We start from the raw sequence: 24,499 nt of genomic DNA, 5'->3' as shown, positions 1-24,499 counted from the left end.
ACTTCTATCTTGCCCAAAATAACCTGCAAATCTTACAATAACTTACTTTTTGCACATTATTTATTAAGCTACTGGACATTTTTTGGCTGATGTGATGCACCATGGTCATATGGCTCACAGGTTTACAGTTAAATAAAGTCCAAATCCAACTAATGGCCCTTGACACAGCTATTGACTGCTGGTCTTTGTGTCAATGGATAATCATCCAAGCTCAGTGAACAGCCCTGTGGCCCTCACTGCAGGAGATGAGTAAGTGATGGAGCATTCATGTGTTATCTGCACTGCTCGGAGGACACATGCGGTGGCAGCATGTCCTTGGTCCCTATGCAGAGAGAGAGAGACCATTGATCCGGACACGGATTACTGAAAAGACCACAACAGATGATGTATTGTAAATGTCTGGCTGTGTGTGACTGTGTGTATTTGTGGGAGTCTGTGATCTGTTTTGTTTTTTTTTTAGCATAGAAAAGTGTGGTAGGAGAAAAAAAAAAGTGATAGTTAAAGAATGTGTGAAGTCACAAAGGACTCATGGGCTTAGAACATGTTGCAGCTTGTTAATTACATAGTTTTGATGGGATTTTATGCAATGAAATGAGTGAACAGCTGAGTTTAGGGTCAGTATGTAGGAAATGAATGTAAATCCATGTACTGCCTCCATAAGGCGTGTGTGTGTGTGTGTGTGTGTGTGTGTGTGTGTGTGTGTGTGTGTGTGTGTGTGTGTGTGTGTGTGTGTGTGTGTGTGTGTGTGTGTGTGTGTGTGTGTGCGATGTGAAGCAGTAAGGGCACTGCATCAATTACAGTGTCTGTGCCAGCAGGCTCCTGACACCGGCGCTTCTTCATCCTCTTACTCACAGTGGGATGTCTCTCCCCGCTACCAGGCTTCCTCTAAAGCAGCATCCGCTTTGTCTTCATAAAGAGCCGATCGATACACACACACTCATCCAATCCTCCACATTCAATATGAACTATGCCAAGCAAACCCTAGTGGTGAGTTTCCCACATCCCAGCTCGTCTCCTTCCCTTCGATGCCAGCTTTTAAAAAAAGAGCACACAGAAACAGTTCTCCAGGCGACTGCCGTCCAAATATCATATGTGCGATGAGTGCTTTGCAAGCTCTATGGAAAGTCTGTGCATATTTTACTGGCCAAGCGTAAAATAGCTGCCAAAGAAATCTGCACACTTGATGTTACTCAGAGGTATCATACATAGCATTCAAATAGATATTTTCGCCGGCTCGTATCAGCGAGTCATTTTAAGTTATGTTCAGTTTCTTGCTAACTCATCAGTTTTCCATATGGGCACGTCTGTGATGATTTATTACAAGCTGCTCCAGGAGGTGTGTTAAGAAAAGTGCTGCACCTTGTGTATGTCACACTAAAGTTTCAGTGAATAGAAACGTGGCGGTGAAATATCAACGATCCAATCACAAAGGTAAACGCCATGTGGACTTATCGGATCAATACCTCCAGCCTCTTCATCTTCCTCTCCATGGCCACACGATCCAGAGGTTCAGACGTGTCAGTCAGTGTGTTGAAGCTTTTCTGTGTCGAGCTGAGCCACTCGGTAAAGGACGCACAAAGGTTTTCTGTCTCTTCAATGCTCTTCAGCTCCTCCTGCAGCTGCTTGATGGTGTCCTGAAAATTGATGGCACAAAACATCAGATTGTGCTTCCACAAATGTTATGCTCTTAGTTTAGATACACTGGTGAGATGTAGATATGATTAAAATCTATAGTGTATATTAATAGTTCTTCAAAACACCCTCTAACAGATTGCTGCAGAATGACGAGCTGCACATAAAATGTGTTAAGCACATCAGATTTCAGGGCTGCTTTTTTTTTTTTTTAATTGGCAGCAGACCACTTGGCAATATATCTATAGAATGTAAAGTAATTTATTGAAATGTCTTTAAAGTTCTGCTGTGTTCACACTTTCATTTTTACATGTAAGCATAAAATGGACAAAAAAAAAAGCTAAATCTCTCCGAGAACGGCTGCATCCTTTTCAGATGAAATCGCTGTGACATTTCAAAGATTGACTGCTCTCGGTCAGGGGAGAAGTGGGGAAACGCGGCTTGTATCCTCTTTTAAGGTGTGAGATGAGCCCCAGCAGTCTGACACTGAGGCACCGAGGACCACGAGCTCTCTGATCAGCCATCAAAACAGAAAATATCTGCCTCCCCCGCCCACTCTTTCATCTGCTCAATGTCAATAGCTTCCGCACAAGGCCAAGATGGGTTTTATGTTTTTGAGGCATTATCCACTTGACTGAGATTTAGACTCGATAACACCACAAGGATGGGAAGGAATTCTCACAGGTTTGACACATTATTCACTCAACTTGCAAATCCTGTGGTGAGGAGCCCCAATTAGCTGAGAGTGCTGAGTGCACACCTTTTCCGACTAGACAGAGGTAGCGGCTTCCCACCTCAAGCCCATATGGCCCCCTCTTCACGCGACGATAATTACAGGCATCCGCGGTTTGAGAGGGATGTTTTGTGTGCGCATACATGTGTTGGCATGACTGTGAGTTTATCCTTTGCAGGGAAGGAAGGGTGTGGGTAGCACAGAACCAGAGAAACAAAGGTGAGGAAGTAAAAAAAAAAAAAAGGGGGGGGGGGGGGGCACGCACATACACACTTTTGTGCTGAAGAAGGTGTAAAAAAAAATAAAAAATCAATGTAGTGCAGGAAAAGCTTTTTCATTCTTGGTGCCGGGTGTAAGATTGCTTTCTGTAACGCTTAATTATGGCCTTAGCCCCAGACCAGTGAAGCTCCATTGATTTCCCTTTAGCCACCCCCCCCCCCAAGAGGAACAGACAAATAAAGAGGTTTGATCTGAGTATACAGTGCAACACAGGCTGGCCTCAGGGATAACTCTCAAAGCTACACCAATGGGGTCTTAAAGAAACAAAGTTAAAACTCTCAGTGCACTTCATTTCATGGTGTGATAACAAAAAGCACAAGCAGACAACAACTCCAGTGGAAACGTGTGCAAAAAAGAGACATAAACTATACATAATAAACTATAAATAATGGTAATAAACTTGCCTATATATATATATATATATATATATATAATATATATATTATATATATATATATATATATATTATATATATATATATATATATATATTATATATATATATATATAATTAAAAAATAAAAATCTCTGCAAGGTCCTGGAGGGACCATATAGTTTTTTCATAGACATCAGTTAGTGAGACACTGGCAGGTGAACGAGAACATGTTCCTTTAATTGCATAGAACAAGCACAAATTACAATGAAGACGAGTTCTCTGACAGCTTTTTAGTGTCAGTGGTTGCAGCTAGCCAAAAGACAAAGGAGAAAAGTGCAGCCTACCGGGACACAGAAGTCTCCAGAGTCCCATTAAGGAAAATATGATCATTTACGGCAGCATCAGAGACTAAAATGAATCTTTAATAGCCAGCAGAGATACTTCCATTGGACATTGGAGCTCCAAGATACACTGGAATAAAGTCCAAGGTTGTTTTTTTTTGTTTGTTTTTTTAACCCAAGAACATCTGTCAGTAAACTGAGTTCTTTTGAAGTTAAAGAGGATAAAAAGAGTCACAAAGAACAATAAATATCAACACCAACAAGTCTTGTTCTTCACTGATCTTATCTTCCAACTGACATGACTTTCCTGTTTACAAATGTGTATATTGGTGTAAGAGTAATTGACAATACTTATTTGCATAGTGTATTGCACATATATGCCTTGCCTGAATATTGTTTCTTTATTTGTCAATTAAGTGAATTCTCAATTTACTTCCATACATAATGTTTATCGGGCATTATTTGGCAATTGTCTTTATTTTAATTATACCCACATGGCATGCATCTATTTTGTTGTATTCTGCAGCAGTTCATCATCACACAACACTCATCAAGTAAATTAATTTTGAAACATGACATTGACCTTCAGGGGGAAGTGGGCAGAAAAACAGCTGAGCAGCTCTATCTTGTTTTATTCTTAGTCTATGAAGTCATGGTAAGTTACATTATTTGGTAATGGACAGTTAAAACCAACAAACCTGTATGTTGAGCAGCAGTGAATGGTAGCGGGTGGTGAGCTGGGTGGCAGTGACACTGACGCGGCTGCTGATGTAGGTCTCCTCCAGAACCTGCTGGGCCAAAGACGAGAGGCCATCGACTTCCCCCTGCCGTGAAAGCACTGCCTCAAGACACCCCTGGTCCCAAGGTAAAGAGGAAGAGAAAGAGTCACTCATTAATATTCAAATATTTTAAATGTATTCAGGCGAGTTTGTTATTCAACTACCAGGTAAGTCACCTTGAGAGACAGGGGTGTTGATGCAGTTAGTGGGAAACACCACAGGAAATAACAAATACAAGAAATAACGTGTGTGTGTGTGTGTGTGTGTGTGTGTGTGTGTGTGTGTGTGTGTGTGTGTGTGTGTGTGTGTGTGTGTGTGTGTGTGTGTGTGTGTGTGTGTGTGTGTCAGTGTAAGGAAGGAGCCGGGCTGACATCCTGACACTGGCAGGATGTCTGCTCCTGCTCCAGAGGGAGGAGGCGATATGGGAATGCTGCTGTCTGACATGAAAAATGTTCTCCAACAAAAATGTCACTGTGCTTCATAACTTTCAATATTACAGGCAGAATCTTTTATTGTTTTGAGTTCGCTGGAGCGGCCACGAGGTGAGTGACAGTCAATGGAAGAATTTGTGAATCAAACACTCAACAACGACTCATTCAAAGACACTCAGAGTAAAGATCTGCGTTTTGGAAGCAAATATTTAGATTTGATGGCTTGAACACTATTAAAGACATATGATTTATGTATATTAACATCTTCACTTAAAACACGCTTATAAAGTAGAGTGGTAATAATCCAGATTTCAGAGACAATTCAATAGCCAATTATGTTGAACAGTGGTCACATACTCCACCAGTTCATTTTACAAAGATGATACTAATATTGGTATAAAGCTGATTGAATGGCAACAACTCGCAGGACAGGATCATCCAACATTTGCCTGAATTCAAAGAAAGTGAAATTGTAAATACAAACACAAGATAATGTGGGAAATGTATATTTCATAAGATCTTCAAGTGAAGCTACTTCCTTTCTACCGTCTGAAATATCCATTCAAGCAAAAATACTCACTTTCCCTAATTTAAAAGAGGTACAGATACAAAAATACTTGAGACACAATCACATTATTTGGCATATTGAACAACTACTGTATGTAATGCTACGTTTTTCAACATGGGTAAACCATTTTAGTCATCAACAATGGCAGATCAAAAATCTATTGGTATCGTAGTTTTAAGTCCAAAACAAGATAATTTTCTGAATTAATAAACTGGTAATAACTTAATTGCACAAAATAGATGAATTCATTAGAAAACCTTATTTTGGAAAGCATCGCATCTTGTAAAGAGAAACATGGCTTGTTGACAGCTGGCTCTTGGTTTCGAAGTGAAAGGCTGCAGTACTTTCTAGGCCATAAAAACTTCTCATTCTCATTTAAATAAAGCCATTTAAATAAAGGCTGAATGAAGTTGTTTTAAAAATAATAAATATGTGTAGTAGCGTAAGAGAAAGAAATATAATTTTCATCCACATTGAAATTAAAGGCTGAGAACAAGGCATTGATGACCGCTGTAGTTCTGCACTACACAATTTATTGGCGAGGAGAAGCCAGCGCCGGTTGCCTGGCAACTGATCCTGGCCAAACGGTGAAGAAAAGCAAATAAGTGCGTTTCTCAAACAAACTACTCTAGATATGATATAGTGTGCCGATGTTCCCTTGAGCTTTACAGTGTTGACAGTTGCATGAAATACCGACAGCAGATATGTGGTGTGCCGCGACGCACGCGCCACGTCCCTCTCTGACCTGGAGTTTCTTCAGCTGCGTCTGCTTGCTGCTCCTGTCCGACCTCCGATTACATCGGACGCTGGCCGCTGTCTCCATCTCCTCCAGCCACTGAGCCAGGCTCAGGAACCTGTGACCCATCTGCCTCAGCCGGGTCAGCGTGGAGCGCAGCTGCTCCTGAGTCTCCTCCAGGCGGCTCTGGTAGGCCCCCCACTCCCTCTGAGCAGTGTCCAGCGCCCGGTCCTCAATCTGAGGTATACCCCAGGGGATGACCCTTTCTCTGCTGGTCAGCACAGAGGACAGCAGCGACTGGCCGTTTGAGCAGCGTTCCTGCAAGTTCTATGGAGAAAAGAAAGAAACTTAGCATTTCTTGCCATTGTAATTAGATGCATTTAGTTTGGTTCAAGGTAATAAAGTATTATTTTCTGCATATACTAAATACAAACCTCATCTCTCTAACCTAGAATCTGGGTTTTATATTTTAGGAGTCCATGTATTACAAGCATGAGGACAGCCAAACAAGCACACTTGAATACTATGTTTGAATCCTTTCATTTCTACTTTACTATTCAACACTTTATGTCCTCTTTCCAACATTCACCTCATTAATAAAAGTGTACTGTCACATATGTGCTACTCATCAAATATGCAAAAACCTGATTTGAGTCACAGTGAAGCCATGAACCTCCAGATCAAGAAATATAATTTAATATAGTTTTAAACAAGAAATGACTGAAATACTTTGTTAATGTTCAACCGCAGGTCAACCATTTATTAAGTTAGAAACATCTTATTGTGTAGAAGAGTCCCTCAAACCTAAAAGCTACCAACATGAATAATTCAACTGTAATGACCCCCGGAGCAAGTGTTTCTTGCAGACAAAGATCAGATTTTACAGTCTGTCTGAAAAACTTAAAAAACATGCACGTTTTTTGGCCAATTACGCGAGTGCATTATTTATATCTACACAGTCATACTAGGGCATAAGAATATATTTATTCTCGGATTATGAACAAGGACAAAACCCCAGTTTCAATACCTGCAGCTGCTGCAGTGTTTTTTCGAGTGTGTCCACGTTTCCCTCTGGATGGGACAGCGAAGCCAAAGAGGCGTGCTCCTGCTCCAGCCAGTCTTCAAAGACATGCAGGCCTCTTTGATACTCCTGATGGACCAGCACCAGACCTTTGGCTTTACTGACAGCGTTCTGCAACACAAAGGGATGCAAAGGGTTGCATGTGTGCAGCATTACAGAGAGGCATTGAGAACCTTTACAAACCATTTTGCATTGATAATCGTCAAGCAATCAATTTAAAATAGTTAAGGTACCAAACTGAAAAATTTGGTCTATATATCCAAATATCCCGTGTCAATATATCTAAAACTCCACGTCTTAAATTCCTACACTTAATATACAAATGCCTGAAGAAATGAAAACTGAAACTGTCTTGTGGGTTAGTACCTTGGCCTTTTCTTTGAGAGCGTTGTATCTACACTGCAGCTGCTGCACCTCCTGCTGGGTAGTGCAGTGTTCAGCCATATTGGAACCCTTTGTGGCGATGGTCTCCAGAGGACTGCTGTGACTTAATACTTCCTCATAGAGAAGCTGAAATTAAATAAGGACACATGCATCATTGTAGTTTATCTTCAGAAACCCAGAGCTCTGGTGGGTAAATGTACTTCATCTTTCAATGGTTGTTAATAGGATGAATTTAATGAATCTCATTGAGATGTAACACCTTAGTCTTGCCCAGATTTGCGGTTTTGTCTCTCATCTCGGAGTACTGTCTGTCTGAGCAGCTGAGGGTCTCGTCAACTCGGTCCATCCACAGCACGAACTGACCCACGTCCTCCTGGTAGCTGGTCCACTGCGACAGAGCGCCCTCCAACTGACTGTCACAATAAACCCACTGATGTTAATACAACCACAATGTGCCTAAGCACACATTGCACATCGTTTCCATGCAAACTCTTTAATTCAATTGTGCCTTTTAACCTTTCAACCGACTGAAATCCATCAAGTGTAACAAGACAGTTCCCAGTCGCAATGAATAAAAGAATGACACACTGATTGGTCGTCACCTTTTACACTGGATTGAGGCAGAAAGCAGCGAGTCCCAGGAGTCTTTGAGGTCCTGGATCTGTTTGCGAATCACTGGGACTCCCTCAGCCGAAGTGTTCCTCTGGACCGCTTCTCCCCGAGTTAGCAGCATCTTGAGCTGGATCTCCCTCTCCTGTCGTGCTGCCAGTAAGGCCTAGAGCAGGGGTGAGCAACTTTGAGAAAAAAATCTTCCACAAAACAACATAAATCCCTATAGTCCCTATGAAACCAATAATCTGTATATATTTGTATACTGTCTCACAGGATGTAAAACATGAGGGCCGAGGAGAACAAATGTATGTACAAAGGATTCAGAGATCTACTGCACTGGTGTAATTTCACACATTTACAGTGCTGACATGATATGTAATGATGTATTTTCTGACACCACTCTTCTCTATTTAAGATAACTAAAAAAATTATTCAACTGTTTCTGTGTTGCACTGTAATATCCAAACTAGATTTTCAGATTAAACGTCTAATTGAGGTACAGGATTTCACAGAAAATAGCAATTTCCCCAAAACACATAAAAAAAATTCCAGCCTGATTCATTCGGAAACTTTTCTAAGTGAAAACAGATCTTTCTTTATTTTTTTTTTTTTACTTTCTGAAGATAAATCCTTCTTACTTCCAGCTGTAACATCCGGTCCTCTAACACGCCTTTGTCAGTGGTTGTGGAGATGCATGTGTTGAGGACCCTCTGAGCCTCACACACCCAGTCCTGGAGCTCTTTAAGTCCTTGAGAGAAGAGGCGGTGTTCCCCAACAATGCGCTCAATCCTGGAGGCCTTATCCTTGATTTAAGAGAGCAAACCACTGTAAACAGACTTTTCAGGCTTCATATTGGCTCTGAGAACCTGCTTGAGGTCTGAGCTGAAAATCCCAACAGCAGCGTCTTCATATCTGTTTGTCTTTGACAGTCGTGTTTTATCCTGGCAGACATCTCCAGAGACTCTCCACCCCCACAGAACAGAACAATGCACTTTGTTTTCAGTTTTCACTCACGTCTTTAACATCTACTGTATAGTTGATGAAAGTGAAAGCCATATTAAATAGTGGCCATCCTCAATGATTTCATTCTTGTTTCCATGTCTGAGAGGGAAGAGAGCCTAAAAATAGGACTCCACTATCCAGTCAGCAAAGTAAATAAACCCCATTTATCATCACTGGGGTACCCTCATTGTCCTGAGGTAAGGGAACGGCGCTCTGCAGTCAGTGTAGTGTTTTGTTCTGTGATATATCAAATTAATCATAAGAGTGTGACCAATCTAATCAGAGCTTCAAAAAGGTCATCTGCTCGAGCACTAACACATTTCAGCTCTGGCATTTCGGAGGTGCTGCAGTGCAAAAAAAATGTAACCTGCACATCCTTGGCCTTTTTTATGTTGATGAGGCTGCGAACACAAGGACCTTTTGAAGGAGACGGACAGTGAGTCATTGTGCTCAGGTAAATTATTCTGGATTCCATGACTCATAGGTGCAATTTATTAAAAAATAAAATAAAAAAAAAACTAGACACGGGCTGATTAGAGCAACAATGACTAATGATTGACTGACAACACACTAAATCACACACATCAGCAGTGAACGCCATAGCTGGAATGACAGTTTGAAAGTCTTTGCCAAAAGTACATAAATCAAGCAAAGCACATCTTATCATGCGGCAGCATTTCGGTGACACAAAGACGGGAGCAAGAGGGCACGGGGTTACTGAGAGGGAGCAGTGTTACCTTGGTTAGGTTGCTGAGGGCTAGGTACTGGGCTGACAGCTGGGATACTCTGTGGACGAAGCCCTTGCCGGCTGCTTGTCCCTCCCAGAGACGATGAGCTCTTTCCCTCAGCCTGCTCAGCTCTACCTCCCGACTGGCCATCTCCTCCAGCAAACACTGAGCCAGCATGAAGCAAGAGGAGGACGCGATGGGAAAACAGAGGTGGCCCAATAGGATGTAGTTGAGTGCAGGGTTACACGTGACAGATTAGGAGGGATGGTTTTGTGTCAGTGTCATGAAAAAGGAAAATGAAATGACAAAGAAAAAAGAAAACATGTTTTTTTGTAATAGCGGATGCAGGAGGGGTGAGGAGCACAGAGGAGAGAGACGAGACGAGTTAACATGTCACGTGTACAAACAGGAACAACGGCACATCAGAATACATGGATAAATACAGGGGAAAGGACCACTGTAAAACAGGTGTCAGCACTATTTCCCCTGGGGTTCATCTTTTAAATAGAAATGCTGTTATTCATTTCAACATGACAGAACATGACATAGAAAGAACACAAGGCTGGTTCAGACACTGAAGCCTGCCTGCATTGTATTGCATTGTATTGTATTGTATGTCAGGTGTTCAGGGGAAAAATGTAATTGCTTGCAGTGCCAGACAAAAGGCAACGAGGAGAAGTGCTCCAGTGGGCGACAGAGTAAATACAAAAATAGCAACAATGATAAGGGCAGAGCTTTGAGATGAGTTTGATATATTTTTTTTCTTTTCTTTTGTTAGTTTTATCTTTTTAACGCTTCGTGTCTCTTTTCCCTTTTTGTCTCTGCCAGACGCGGCGGAGGCTGTTATCACATCCTGAAAAAGGCCTTTTAGCCACGCAGCGCTTCAGCTGTGACAGAAGGAGAATTAATTAGATTTCTGGACTTTTCCTCTGACTATTGTGTCAAGACGCTGATCTATTTTGATCCAGCGGTGCTCGACAAATGTAATTAGGTTCTTCTCTCTTCCCAACGGTTTTGAAATTACACTTTAGGGATCTATATCTGATGGAGAGCTATTTAGTGGCCTGGGAAAAAAAAAAACTACTTAATATTCAATTTCTGGTGTAATGACAACAATTTCTTGAGTAAAGAGAGGAAATGAGTGAACGTCAATGACAGAACCTGAAGGGGAAATGTGAAAAGTAACTGCTGCATATCAAAATGTAATCTTGCAGTTGTATTAAAAGCTCCTAACGTATTGAAGAGTGTGTTGCTAAAAGAGTGGCAGAAACACACGGCCAAATCAACAAACGCAAACGTGTGATTTTCAAAGAAAAGATTCCGCTGACGTGATTTCGGAATCTCAACAATGGACTCAGTACCTGAAGTTTACTGAGCTCCTGCTTCTTGGCTGGAAGGTCATGGAGTCGAGCACTGCTCTCCTGAACTCTGACCTCGGTGCCGTTCAGCCATTCCTGCAGGGGCTCTGCGCTGGCCTCGAACTCTGACATCTGAGACTGCAGGTTCTGTAAATAAGGCAAATGAAAGGTAAAACACAGCAGAGGTCCCCAAACTTAAGTATGATAAACTGAGAAAAATGAAGACAAATAAATGTATATTGTGCTATTCAGTGACTATAACCTTGATTAAAGCATCAGTTATTTATGCAGACATGATCATACTGTCTATATAGTCACACACACACACACACACACACACACACACGCACACACACACACACACACGCACACACACACACACACGCACACACACACACGCACGCACGCACGCACGCACGCACGCACGCACGCACGCACGCACGCACGCACACACACACACGGGAGATTTAGTTTAAAATGTTCTACTACTAAAATGTACGTTTTCTATTCAGTGAGCACAGAAAACGCAGTCCGACCTTCAGTGCATCTTCTCGTGATTGCAGGCTACTCATCAGGCCCTTCCAGTCTTCCCTCGCATTCGCCACCTTGGCCTTGATTCCCTCCACCCTGTCTTTGGACACCACAGCCATCAGCAGCTCCCCACTGGCTCCTACTGTACTCAGCCTGGCCTGGCCATTCTCCCTGTCATTCAAGAAGTCCTGTGGGGATACACAGACAAAGACAAAGGAGCAGTGACTATTTAACAGAGAAACGCACACAAAGGGAGGGTGTGTGAAAGTGACAGGAGGGGGGGGGGGCAGAGTGACAATTCCCAACTTCGTCTTCCCTCTTGTTGATTTTTCTGATGGCTGAATGGTAACCAATAACAATGCTGCCTGTCTTGGCCAGTACACGTTTGTAAAAAAAAATTGTTAAAGAAGGTATGAATGAAGTAGATAAATATAAGTTCTATGCAAGGCCAGCAGATTTCTTTCAGTATGTCACAGATTCTGACTTTACACTATGAGGAGCAGTAATTATGGCGGCCATTACCATTTCTCTATGCACCAACAGAAAGACCTGACCGAGATCACAGAGAAGGAAAGTCAGTGAGCCTGAAAAGTGTGGGCTTTCAGGGGTGCCTCCACACCCACCCATTGACAATGTACAAACATACGCATACGCGCACACACACACACACACACACCCCTCCCTCAGAGCTGAGCTGATGACAGTCGCGCAGCAGGGACCACTCCACCATCTGTGCAGTCAACACATCACTTAGAAACACTATAGGTTCAGGCTCCACACACACACACACACACACACACACACACACACACACACACACACACACACACACACACACACACACACACACACACACACACACACACACACACACACACACACACACACACACACACACACACACACACACACACACACACACACACACACAGTGCAGTCAAGGCAAACACAAGCACTCAAAGTCGAGTGTCTTTCTTTCTTCTCTTCATATCTCATCCTCTTTATTTCGTCTCTCTGTTGTGTGTTCATTCATTCGCTCATCCACACTTGCTACCATTCTCACTCTGCCAATGTTAACTGTATACTACCACCAATTAGGCGTCACACAATGGATGCCCCCGCCCCTCCCACGCCGGCCCTCCTGGAGGTCAGCCATGTGGAAACATTGTTCCACATTCCTCACCAAGTCAATAATAAATAAAACATGATTGCTTCAGTATTCCTCTCTCTGCTCTTGGAGTTATACTCACTGAAATACCTTTCATGCCCCACAGATACCCCAAAAACTTAGAATTCAAAAAAAGGAGAGAACATCTTTTATAACTTTGATGTCTTTCACATTTCTAACATTTTTAACAAGCGCCTTTTGACAAGTGCCTATCTTCCTATGATTATGAAACCATAATCCAATAAAACATAGATCTCATCTATTTCTTTCTCTGAGCCGAAATCTTGAGACTGGAAAAGTAAGTGCTTTACTAAAACAGCTCACAAAAGAAAGAACAACTCCTTCGTGGTGGTGGTGGTCAGGTTTCTGAGAGGTAATTAACCATCCAGTGCAGGGATGTGGGGATGTCAACTTTAACAGGCAACCACCTGACTCTGAGCTGGAGTCCTGCTGTGCACTGAAAAGGCTGCCAGACATGCCAGGAACTCACAAAAAAGACACACTGACTTCTCAGAAAAGAGCGACATATACAGAGATATTTTGAGGAGAATGGCAGAGCGACCCTGCTGGGTTGAGCTTTCTCTTATCCCTTTTGGCTTTGGGCCTTTTTCCAGCTTATCCAGCCTACTCCAGGACTCACCACTCAACAAGCCCACCAGAGGACACTCAACAGCGGAACATGTTAATACAGTGTCCCCCCCTCCAGTCACCTCCCATTGAACAGATTGATTCTTCAGCTTTTACATAATTTCAATTTCACTGCAGAAGTAATCTGTGCTTAGCTCGATAACTTGTAAAAAAAAAAAAGTTAGTGTTAAACTTTGATGGTAATTCAGTGCTGTGGTTTTAGAGGAGTCAAAAGACCTTTGTGATGAAGAGATGCTTGTTGACTTCATTGCCCCCGGCTGCGAATAGACTGGCTGATATAAGTGCATAAATGATGGTCTCTTAACAATCACCAGCTACTGACTCAAAGCGTCACTGGTCCAGTGGAGCTGGTTAATGGCCAAAAAACCAAAAAAACAAAACACTCAATAGCCACCCTGGGTGGCAGTTCTTGGATATGAGCACAGGAATGTAAATACAAGTAGCTGGATATGTTATTTATCTAGAAACATCTCCATATAAATTGCTTATTTCTGTTTCTGTTCTATCACCTGTCCCTGACTTATATCTGTCCAAAAAAGGCAATGCATTTTGAATTTTAACAATGAAAATCTAAACCATAATGTTTAAAAAGCAGAAATATTTTAACAATCTAAACAAAAACATTGGTATTGTAATATCACCACAATGAACACTGCAAGTGACTACAGACACCATTATATTCACAACACAATGAGTTCTTTGAGCTGTCAACAGTGAGATTTGAAAGAAATGATGCCTATGTCTTACCTGGATCCTCTGCAAAGAGGTGGAGGCCTCTGTGACCGTCTGTGGCACATCGAAGCACTTGGCGGTGCTGATTTTGGCATTGACCAACCACTGCTGGAAGTCTCTCAGTGCCGCACGAAACCTCTGCTCCAACAAGCGCTCCTTATTTTGACATTCCCGGGAAGCACGGAGGCTGAGACTGTGCGCAGGGAAGGAAGAAAGAAGGCCAATTTAGGAGTGCGCTCACAGATTGAAATCCCTTGGCAAAATGAACAGAGACAGAAAGCAGCTACAAACAGGAAGTGTTCCGCCTGTCGTCCACGTGTTCATCAAAACAAAGACAAAGACGCAGCGAGATACTGTACAGACTGACCTGACAACATGGAGGACGAGCGGAAATGGGATGAGCAGGAATGAGAAAGGGGCAGGTGGAGGGATGGCAAAGTGGGTGAAGTGGAATGAATGAGTGCTGGGGCAATGGGAGCGAGTGGGGGGATGGTGGTAGGGTGGGTATAGAGCGGAGGGGGTTGAGAGACAACATATGATTGGGGCAAGAGTTCACGGGGGTGACAAGACAGAGGGAACGAGGCATGACAGCTTGATGTTATGAGGAAAAAAAGGTGACATGAAGGAGATGTGGCAGAGGGTGAGGGAAAGGGACACAGTCACATTTGGATTTCAATGAGGCATGTTGGGTTTTTTTCTACATCTGGAACATTAAAGGTTATTGGTTATAAAGAACTCGATCTTCTGTTATGCATATTTACTGTTTATGATGTTTTTATTCACCCCACCCCCCCATTAATAAATACAGCAAATTCTATTCTATATAACACATGATAATATATGGAAGACCTAATACCTAAAAATAAGTATGCATTTTTGCATTTCTGGCCACCTTACAAACAAATTTAGTCGTTTGCTTTTAATCGTTTTTTGTGGTTTTCTGTGGTTAACTCAGACTGAAAGCCTTTCATAATCTATTCTATTGGACAAAATATATCAAATAAGCCGGATATGATATTCAAGTTTATATGTGCCTTCAAAAAAGGAGCATTATAACAAATGGGTCAATGAGACAAGAGAGGCTAACTGATATACCATGAAATGATACCATGTAAAACAAATTATTCCAATTTACAGAATCATCATTTTGAATATTTCTGCACTATTGATATGAATTATTTCGACAAGTTCGAAATAATTAGGTCTTTCACTAAATGTACATTAAATGTCACAAAATCAATGGAAAAACCTGTTCGGCAGAGGTAACCGGATGTTACTGGCACCTGTGTTGCCCTATAATAATATTAACTAATTATTATCAAAGAACGTTCTTCAAGTGCTCCTCTTTCATTTATCCAACACGGAAAAACATACATTTGAGATTAAAAGGTGACTCTTAAATGTGTGTCACAGTCAGTCTCTCTGTGTTTTCTCTGTGATGGAATGGTCAGGGGCGGAGCCTCCCTTCAGCTGTCGTGGGCCACGATCGGCTCCTGTACTGATAAATGCTGATATTGGTCATCTGTGCAAAACCAATCATTTTAAAACTTTGACATTCTCTTGTATTAGTAACGAGCAGATAGTTATACTCAGGAAACCGATTCAAGTTACTGAAAAGGCAAATTCATATGCTCAGTTGTAAATCTTCTCACATGACATGAAAGATTAAACACCTTTATTCATTGGCACAATTTCTTTCAATTGATTACTTATTGGACACAGAATTGTCACAAAAAAGAAACGGCGGTTAATTTTATTCAACCGCAGAGAATAAATAAACTAAAATGAAAAACTATCGCAAAAATCAAATGAATGAATGTAGATAACATAGAGGGTGAAGAACAGCACAAGAGAAGAATCTCTGTGTATCACGTGCAGCAGACAGTAGGTGAAGGTTAAAGGAGGAGAGGTGATGGAAAGGATGACAGCAGGGAAACAAGGTGCGCAGCTGTTTAAGCAAGAGTTGCTGTCCAAAGGGAGACATGAAAAAAAGAAAAGAAAAGAAAACACACAAACACGCACACACACACACACACACACACACACACACACACACACACACACACACACACACACACACACACACACACACACACACACACACACACACACACACACACACACACACACACACACACACACACAACCCCCCTGTTCTTGCACACTTCAGCACACACAAACACACAATTTAATGGATGCCCAGACATATGAACACAAACACCCTTGAGTTTTGATGTGGTGATGAGGGCATGAAAGGCTAACACAGTGGGGATTGTGGGTGTAGAAGAAGCACTTTTTTCTGCTGTGACAGACAAAATCTGGCATAAACTAAGATGAGGAGGAGAAGGGGGGGTTACACACTTCTCATCCTCAATCTCTTTTTTTCTTTCCTTCACTCTGCCAGGTCACGCCTCCTTCTGCAGTGCTCCATGCAGGACAGGTGCAAAGTCTGCACAGGCCAAGTCTATTACAGTCAGAAAACCCAAGCAAAGAGAGAAGAGTTGCTCTTTTTGCCAATCAACAGCCAAAGCCAATTACCACCCGGAGTGTTTCTAACAAATTAAATTTACCCAGGTCCTTTGCCAATACATGTCACAGCAAAGTCAATATCACACACATGTAAAGCCAGTAGATAATCTGCAGTACTGCAATGGTGAATAGTGTACATAATCTGCATGTTAGTGTGCTTGCATGCTCTATTGTTTACAATGTCATTCTTTTCAAGAGGCATTTCATGGTGAGTTCACAAACAAGTGCTCGGTGAGCGTGAGCCCACTTGTGGGTTCAAAGAAGGCAATTACAACTAAAGTAAAAAAAAAAAGACGAGAGCATGCAACGTATCAGAGTGGGAGGAAATCCCCTCCAAAATGATCTTGTTTTGCCTGGAATTACACTCGATGTTGCGTAAAATGAAACTGTACAAGGACACAACCAACGCAAATAAATGGATCTTATAGAGGGCGGCTGATGTCGCTTAGCAACTGGTGGCTCTGTTGCTCTCAGTCACCTTTCACCTTTGCCTGGCTGCCACACACACACACGCACGCACACACGCACACACACACACACACACACACACACACACACACACACACACACACACACACACACACACACACACACACACACACACACACACACACACACACACACACACACACACACACACACACACACACACCACTGGCACCCACTGCTACATCCACACACCAACACTCACACACACTGACAAATAAACCACACACTCACAAAGGAGCTTGTAAAACTGAGCATGAGCACGTGCTGCAAGTTTTTGGAAAGAACTTATTTCTTACTGTTGTTGTTGTTGTGTTTAGAAACTCCTTTTATCATATTTTATTTCCAGTGTGACATACCCACCCCAAACAAATCTAAAAATGAAGGTCTACAAGTATATTCTTTATATAAACAATTTGCATTTCACAAATCGGAATGTGTTATCTCATGACAAATAACAAACAACTAATTCCATCCATCAATCCAAATATCAACATTGACTTCCATTTCCTTTTAGATTAGGAAACACAGCACTGTCTGGTGTTGTCGGATGAAGCTAATAAGAACGCGCACTAATCAACAGGGAGCAATAACATTTAGCACAATAGAAAAGGCATGCATAGAGTTAACAGAAAAAGAAGAAGCCTGCATGCTTAAGCAGTTATCCAAAAACACAGGATTCAGCAAGTAAATGATAATTATTTGCTCATAACATCTTTGTGATGCATCTTCCTGATGCTATGAGCTCTCCTTGTATAAAAAAAAAAGATGTGGATGGTGGTTGGAAATGCTGAGCTATTAATTCTCACATGGCAGATTTACCAAGTGGTAAAACCCCACTGAACAGCAGTGGCAGTGCATCGTTGCTGTCACTGATGACAATCAGTGCTTCATTTTACGCTCACGTGAACACACTGACACACTGTCTCGCCGCCATTCACACTTCACGCAGACAGAAATCTCCTCTCACCTGTTGTGCTGTTTGATGATCGCCGTGACCCGGTCCGATTGCGAGCCCAAGTCTCTGGAGTACCGCACCAGGTCATTCAGCTGGCCTTTCAACTTTTCTGCCATCGGCTCGGCGCTCTGCAAGCTCTCCAGTATGTCCTGCACAACGCAAAGCAGACACGCCAGCTGGCTCAGAGAGTGCGCGTGTCCGCATGCATGCGTCACGAGAGATGAGCACCTAACGGCTCTTCATGACACCCTTCAATAAGTGGTTTCACATTCCTATTCACACCCATGCTCACTCCTTTTTGCTTTTCTCACACACACACACACACACATACACACACGCTCCAACACATACTCACAGTGCTGCCTGTACAATAGCATTTCTGTTCTTCGAGGAGAGCGGCAGGAAGGAGCTGTGGATAACGGTCTCCCGCTCGCCTCGGCGTGCCTCACATTCTGCACTCACACAGTCATGAAATCCTGTCCCATGAAATATGTACAAGCTCCGTCTCTTTCCCACTGGCTCGCTTTCTGACGTATGGCGATTGAACGACCCTCCCTCTCTGCTCTCGTGGACTCACTGCTCTCTTCTCCCGCTTCTCCTTCCCTCCCTCCCTCCTTCCTCCTGTCGTTTTACTACTTTCTCTCCCCTCTCCTCCCTCCCGCTCCTTACACTTATTGCCTCTCACACATTTTTTTCCTCCCGCTCACTCTCTCACGCTCTCTCCCGGTGGAATTCAGCTGTCAGCCCCGCACGGATGCAAGAACTGGTTCAAATGCGCACCAACAAGCGCGCAATGAAAACAAGGCTGGACACAGGAAACAGGCTGGAGGAGGAGAGACAGAAAGCGGAGGAGGGGAAAGACTCCTCCTCTGCTGTTTGACAGCCCCCTAAATTGAGAAGAAGAAAAAAAATGGAGAAAGGCATGGCCGAAGAAGAAGCCTGTGGAGGAGTGTGAGGTCGTACGTGCTGGCAAAGCCTTGACAACAGAGACACAGTCACACTGTAAACATCCTGCGGAGGTTAGAAACAGGGCAGCATGGGAGATGAGGAGCAACTGCTTCGAAGAAATAACCCTGCTGCCAAAAAGACCTCTCACTTCAACTAAGTCAGAGAAGAGTACAGGCAAGAGGAAAGGAAAGGAAATAAGAAAATGCTGGGCAGGGTGAGATAGTGAAAAATAATGGTATTGAAAAACAAAGGGAGGAGGAGTAGAGGGAACAACAGGGGCGACATAATGAGCAGAAAAACAGGGAAACTGATGGGATTGTGGCTGTCACTCCCCCGTCATTCCAGTAAAGCTGATTTACCAACTAATCTGTTTTTAGGATTTACAAATAGAATGGATAATTACTGACAGGCAGAGCTGAATGCAGTGGATGTATGTCTGCACGCTGTGTGTGTACATGTGTGTGTGTGTGTGTCTGTGGGTACTTTGCATTAAACAATGCTAATCACTTTCTTTTATAGCGCAGTAACCACTGTCAGCTTTCACAAAGCCCACAAAGTTTTATTTATTATTTAAAAACTGTTTTGAAAAGATAAACAGTGAAGAAGGCAATGTGTTGTCATATTTAAATTTCACGTTACCTTCGCCAGCTGCCATCCTTCGACTGCTTCCTCGCCATTGCTCCGCCCCTCAGCTTTAATCAGTTGCTGGCTCCACCCCCTCAGCTGTCCATCAAACTCCTTTAACTCGTCCTCCAGCCGGGCGGTCAGACGGTCATATTCCTCTTCTGAAGCCGTGGCGGCGGCCAGGGCCCCCTCCAGGCCATCCCTGGCCCTCAGTGCAGCCCCCTCCCACTGCTCCAGAGCATGTGACAGCGCCCCCAGCTGTCGGTCCATGGCCTCACAGCCCCCTGCCGCCGTGTGCTCTGCCGTGGCCGCGGCGGTCCGACGTACCCTGCTCAGGCGGTCTCGGCCCTCTAAGAGTCGACACTCCACCCGCTCCTGAAGAGACGGAGAAGACAAAGTTGCTACGGAAACTGCAACCTCCGATTGTGCAACCGTTTCTATTTAAAGCTCGCTGTACAGTCCTTTACAGCTCCTGCTACATCACATCCTTTGTTTATCTCCAAGTCTTTGATTCTGTCTGTGTACAAATGCTTCTGATGTCCAACATTTTTCCTCAGTAATATTCTCAATTTTTTTTTATCCCATCCCCCTCATTTCGAACCCCCTCCTTCACGATGAGAAAGTATCACAGATGATGTGAAAGGCAAACACTTGAGTGTGGCAAGATAACAGTGAGCTGATACAGGGATTAAAAAAAAGAGGGGAAAAACAGTGTCTGATCATTTTAGTGCACACACGAGGATGGATATGAGCATTAACCTTGAGACGATGAATGAAATTGAAAAAGAACATTAGCTTGCGTAAACAAGGATTTTTACCTTCTCTTGTACTGAAGTGCTTCACATCATGCCTCTGCAAATATCCATTTATAATGTGATAATTGGAGCCCAGGTGTAAAATTTAAATGCAAATCATTTTCTCCTCATTCTCTCTACTGTAAGTATAGAATTATTGAACTGGGAAAGGCGTAGATATTAATTCCTCTGCTCCTGCCTTCTACCTTTTCACACAATATCAATCCAGTAAATTGGTAGTAAAGTGTTTCGCGCAGATTGAGATATTTGACTCTGATATGGGAACACACTGAGAACCAATTCCAATTCCCAGCGTAATTTACTTTCCCTCATAGCGAGAGCCCATTTAGATGAGATGGGTTCAGATAATTCTGCAACCGGTTATCTGCGTGCAATAAAAAAAAAAAAAATACACGCACAACATCTCTAAATTGAGGGCAGACTCAAAAATGAGAAACTTTTAAGAAAGCTCTACACGGCTTACAGTCAAGGTCGTGCTTCTTCTGTTAAGTTTGACAGTTTTTCCATTTTATCATGGTGCATCAAATTAAGTTTTTCTTGCTCTATGCATGAGGTTTATTTGGAATCGTTCCACATCTCATCACATCTACAATTCCAAATGTAACTCAAGTGCTGATGAAAGCTACACGAGTGAAAGCTCTAGAAATACTGTTAATTGGACTGTGTGAAAAAGCATTCTCACTTTATCTATAGTGTTAAAACAAGGTGATACATGTGCGTTCAAATTCAAATTTGAGTGCACAAAGATAGATGGTGGATTGTGTTGCTGGTAATGTGATTACTGTGTGTCAACTCAACAGCTGTGTTGTTATTGAATATTTTATACTAGTTAATCAATGCACTAATTTATTTATAATAAATATATACAACCGAAGCTGTGGTCTTTCTGTGTGTTTGTAGCACTCTTCCTTACCCTCACTTCTGACAGTTTCTTTTTAATGGCAGTGGAGTCCCCTGATGTATCAGACCAATGTTGTAGCTCCTCTCCTGCTGTCATCAGCCAGTCAGTCAGCTCCCTCACAGCCTCCAGGTACTCCTGATGCTCCAACACCACCGCCTGTGCCAGACGTACTCTCTCCTGCAGAGTGAAGACAAAAACAACAACACTCTTGTTCACACTTTAGAAGCTACACTGCAGAAATGACTGAAAGCTGAACAGATTAAATGTCTCATCTTTTGTACATTCAAGTGAACCATTCATACCTCCACCAAAGCTGTGAGCTCGTCAAACTGCACCTGCAGTTGGGTGCGAGCTCCATGGTTGAAGCTGGCATCACCGGTCTTCTTAAACAGTTCTCTGGCTTTCTCTTCCAGGCTGGACAGTGCCATCTGGTGGTCCTCCAGGTCAGCCAGCAGGGCTCTAAGCCTCTCCAGCTGGGAGGCCTTCTCTCGGGGTCCTGGCTGCGGTGTGAGAGGGGCGCACACCTCCCGCTCCACAGCTTCCATCCAACACCGTAGCTGGGCAGCACTCTCCAGGTATCCACCCCATTGTGACACAGTCCACTCTAAACGACTGGAAAGAAAGAATGTGTGACATAGATGTAAGGGAATTGCTTGATTTGTTCAAATGGAAATGATGGCTATAATATCTGAAATGTGGGAAAGTAACAATTTTTTACCTTTAAAAGACAAACTTGCAACAACAAATATGACAATATCAGTAGCTTGATCAGTTATTATTGAGTTCATATGTTTGTGCAATAGATGAAATATGAATTAGATAGAAAATATGTATTTAACACAGAAAAACTATTTATACAGACAAAAGAACTTGGCTGATGAAATCTGAATACATAATTTTCAATGCACAACCTTTAGTTATCTTTTACAATTATAGTGTGCTTTACATTCTGTCAAAATGGAAAGAAAACATTCTTCGTGTTGTGCCAATATCCCCCTCATTGGGAGACCTAAACACACGGACACCGATACATATCCATAATTTTCCTTGCCATCTGTTACCCCTGCATGCACAAATAACGCCAAAATCCACACACATGCACCTCAATTTCACCTGCTACCCCCTTGCCTCCTGTTATCCCTTCCCTCTTAAAACGCAAACACACACCATGTGTGACCCACTGTTTGCCATCCACCATTTAGTCCCTAATGGGATCAGGTTTTTTTTCGAGGAGGGGCCATAATTGCTCAATTAAATGCACACACACACACAAACAGACCCATGTGAATGCATGCACACACACACTCAGAGGAGCATGCACTAACACACATCAATCAGAGCTAGAAAACGAGACAAATACTTCTCATTATGTATTTAACCTGATGGTAATTATTAGCATTGACACGTGAATCTATCATGATGAGAAAAAAAAACTGTTCCCAAGAGAGAGGGGTTTTTGGCAAATGTATAAATGGCCTCAAAAGTGTCTTTGGTTTAATGCTTTAATGGAACATTAAAAAGCAAAAAAATCAAGAAGTGTTAAAAGAATTTGTTATACAGATGGCACGGCTCAGTTGCACAGTTTGTGACAGGAGAACAATTAGATAAATCCAGCGCAAGTTCTTTGGAATTGAGGTTATTAATTTTACCATGTTGGAAATCTAAAAAGTGCCTGTCTAGAAGGTGGGCTAAGAGGTATGACTCTACCTGTGGCAGCTCATAGCAGTCACAAGCAGTGTGGCCCAGGCGTCCTCCACTTCCTGGATCTGAGAGCGGACCATGTCCTGACCGGCTGCTCCGTAGCTACGCAAAGCCAACTCACCCTTGCCCATCGCCATATTCAACTTGACCTCCCCCTCTCCCTTCAGAAGCAGGATGTCCTGTGGAAACAGAGCAAGGTCTCACTGAAATCTGGATGAAGATGTCAGGAATCAGGATGACAAACTAAAGCAAAGAGCTCCCTCTTGTGTTCAATGAAACCCTACACCGCCTGGATGAATAAAGTAAAATGGTTAAATAAAAACAAGGACATCAATACAGTTTGCACAAGCACAAGGACAACTTTAAGAACTATCACTTTAGCTATTTCCACATCTGTAATATTTAATTTCAGTCATCTCATAGCTCTCACCTGCACAGTTTCCAGCCTCTGCTCTAACTGCTCTTTGGTCCCCATCGTGCTGTCTACTGTACCCAGTCGCTCTTGGATCTCTTCCAGCCAGGCCCAAACTCCCTGGAGGGTGTCTCCAAAGGCCCGGCTCTCCTGGCAGCCTCGCAGCCTCTCCCTGGCTGCCTTCAGCAGGGCTTGGTGTTCCATCTGGAGCTGGCCCGTCACTCTGACCTCGCCTCCTGACCCCCGGCCTGCTTCAGACAGAGCCTGTGCCTCCTGACAAAGATGCTCAATGGATTCCCTTTCAAAAAAAAAAAAAAAAAGAAGAATATTCAGAATATTCGCCAGCTGACACCATTGCATGTCAATCATATGGGCGCAGACACTCGCGTATACAGACCTTCTTGCTATCAGGTCCTTATGGAGGTTTTCCATCTTCTCCAGCTCTTCCATGGAGTCTGGGGTGCCTTGCTGGCTCTCTGCCCCAAGAACAGGCTCGCTCTTGAGGCTGAGATCCATCTGCTTCAGCCAGTCTCTAATATCGCTGACACAGTCATCGAAGCTACAGAAGGCGAAGGGAAGAGAGGATAGAAGAAGAGAAACAATGCATCTTTCCTATTTCATAAAAACTGTATTATATTAATGTTAATTATTAAATGTTTTGACTTACTTTTTCAGAAGCCCGACACTCTCCTTTAAGTCTTGTTTGGTTTGAGAACAGCTCTCCAGATAGTTTTTCCACTCTCTCTGACAAGAAGACAGATTTTCTTGGACCTGTGAAGCTCCAGCTTTAGGCAGGTGGAGCAGGAGCCTCTGGGCCTCCTCACAAATCTGAGCGAGATGTTCCTCACCTTCTGATGTTCTCTCCACTAACAACTGTGGAAGCAGAAACGAATCTATTATGCTGGAAAAAAAACTGATATGTAAACGCTGAATGACAGAAATAAATGTCTACCACCCTCAGGTTTACATCGATTACATATCATGCTTTTAAAATCGTTTAAGAGATT

The 24,499-nt window shown here is 42.9% G+C and overlaps 1 protein-coding gene across 1 annotated transcript in view; it reads right to left on the bottom strand.

The window, feature by feature from the left end:
• The window catches only part of syne1a (spectrin repeat containing, nuclear envelope 1a), a gene marked incomplete at its 5' end in the record, with an annotated part of 119,062 nt that overhangs the window by 56,395 nt on the left and 38,168 nt on the right, over positions 1-24,499 (bottom strand). The window contains 20 exons of the mRNA XM_080513806.1: positions 1,464-1,634; positions 4,059-4,214; positions 5,884-6,201; positions 6,902-7,066; positions 7,322-7,465; positions 7,599-7,752; positions 7,942-8,114; positions 8,590-8,754; positions 9,691-9,846; positions 11,043-11,186; positions 11,576-11,758; positions 14,134-14,311; positions 18,104-18,240; positions 19,679-20,038; positions 21,392-21,556; positions 21,682-21,991; positions 23,087-23,259; positions 23,511-23,790; positions 23,890-24,051; positions 24,160-24,365. Coding sequence (XP_080369932.1) covers positions 1,464-1,634; positions 4,059-4,214; positions 5,884-6,201; positions 6,902-7,066; positions 7,322-7,465; positions 7,599-7,752; positions 7,942-8,114; positions 8,590-8,754; positions 9,691-9,846; positions 11,043-11,186; positions 11,576-11,758; positions 14,134-14,311; positions 18,104-18,240; positions 19,679-20,038; positions 21,392-21,556; positions 21,682-21,991; positions 23,087-23,259; positions 23,511-23,790; positions 23,890-24,051; positions 24,160-24,365 — 3,900 coding nt within the window. The remainder of the gene's footprint in view (positions 1-1,463; positions 1,635-4,058; positions 4,215-5,883; positions 6,202-6,901; positions 7,067-7,321; positions 7,466-7,598; positions 7,753-7,941; positions 8,115-8,589; positions 8,755-9,690; positions 9,847-11,042; positions 11,187-11,575; positions 11,759-14,133; positions 14,312-18,103; positions 18,241-19,678; positions 20,039-21,391; positions 21,557-21,681; positions 21,992-23,086; positions 23,260-23,510; positions 23,791-23,889; positions 24,052-24,159; positions 24,366-24,499) is intronic.

The sequence above is a fragment of the Blennius ocellaris genome (assembly GCF_963422515.1).
Source record: "Blennius ocellaris genome assembly, chromosome: 18".
NCBI classification, from domain to species: domain Eukaryota; kingdom Metazoa; phylum Chordata; class Actinopteri; order Blenniiformes; family Blenniidae; genus Blennius; species Blennius ocellaris.
The sequence above is the reverse complement of the archived record's forward strand: the minus strand, read 5'-3'. Positions and strand labels throughout refer to the sequence as shown.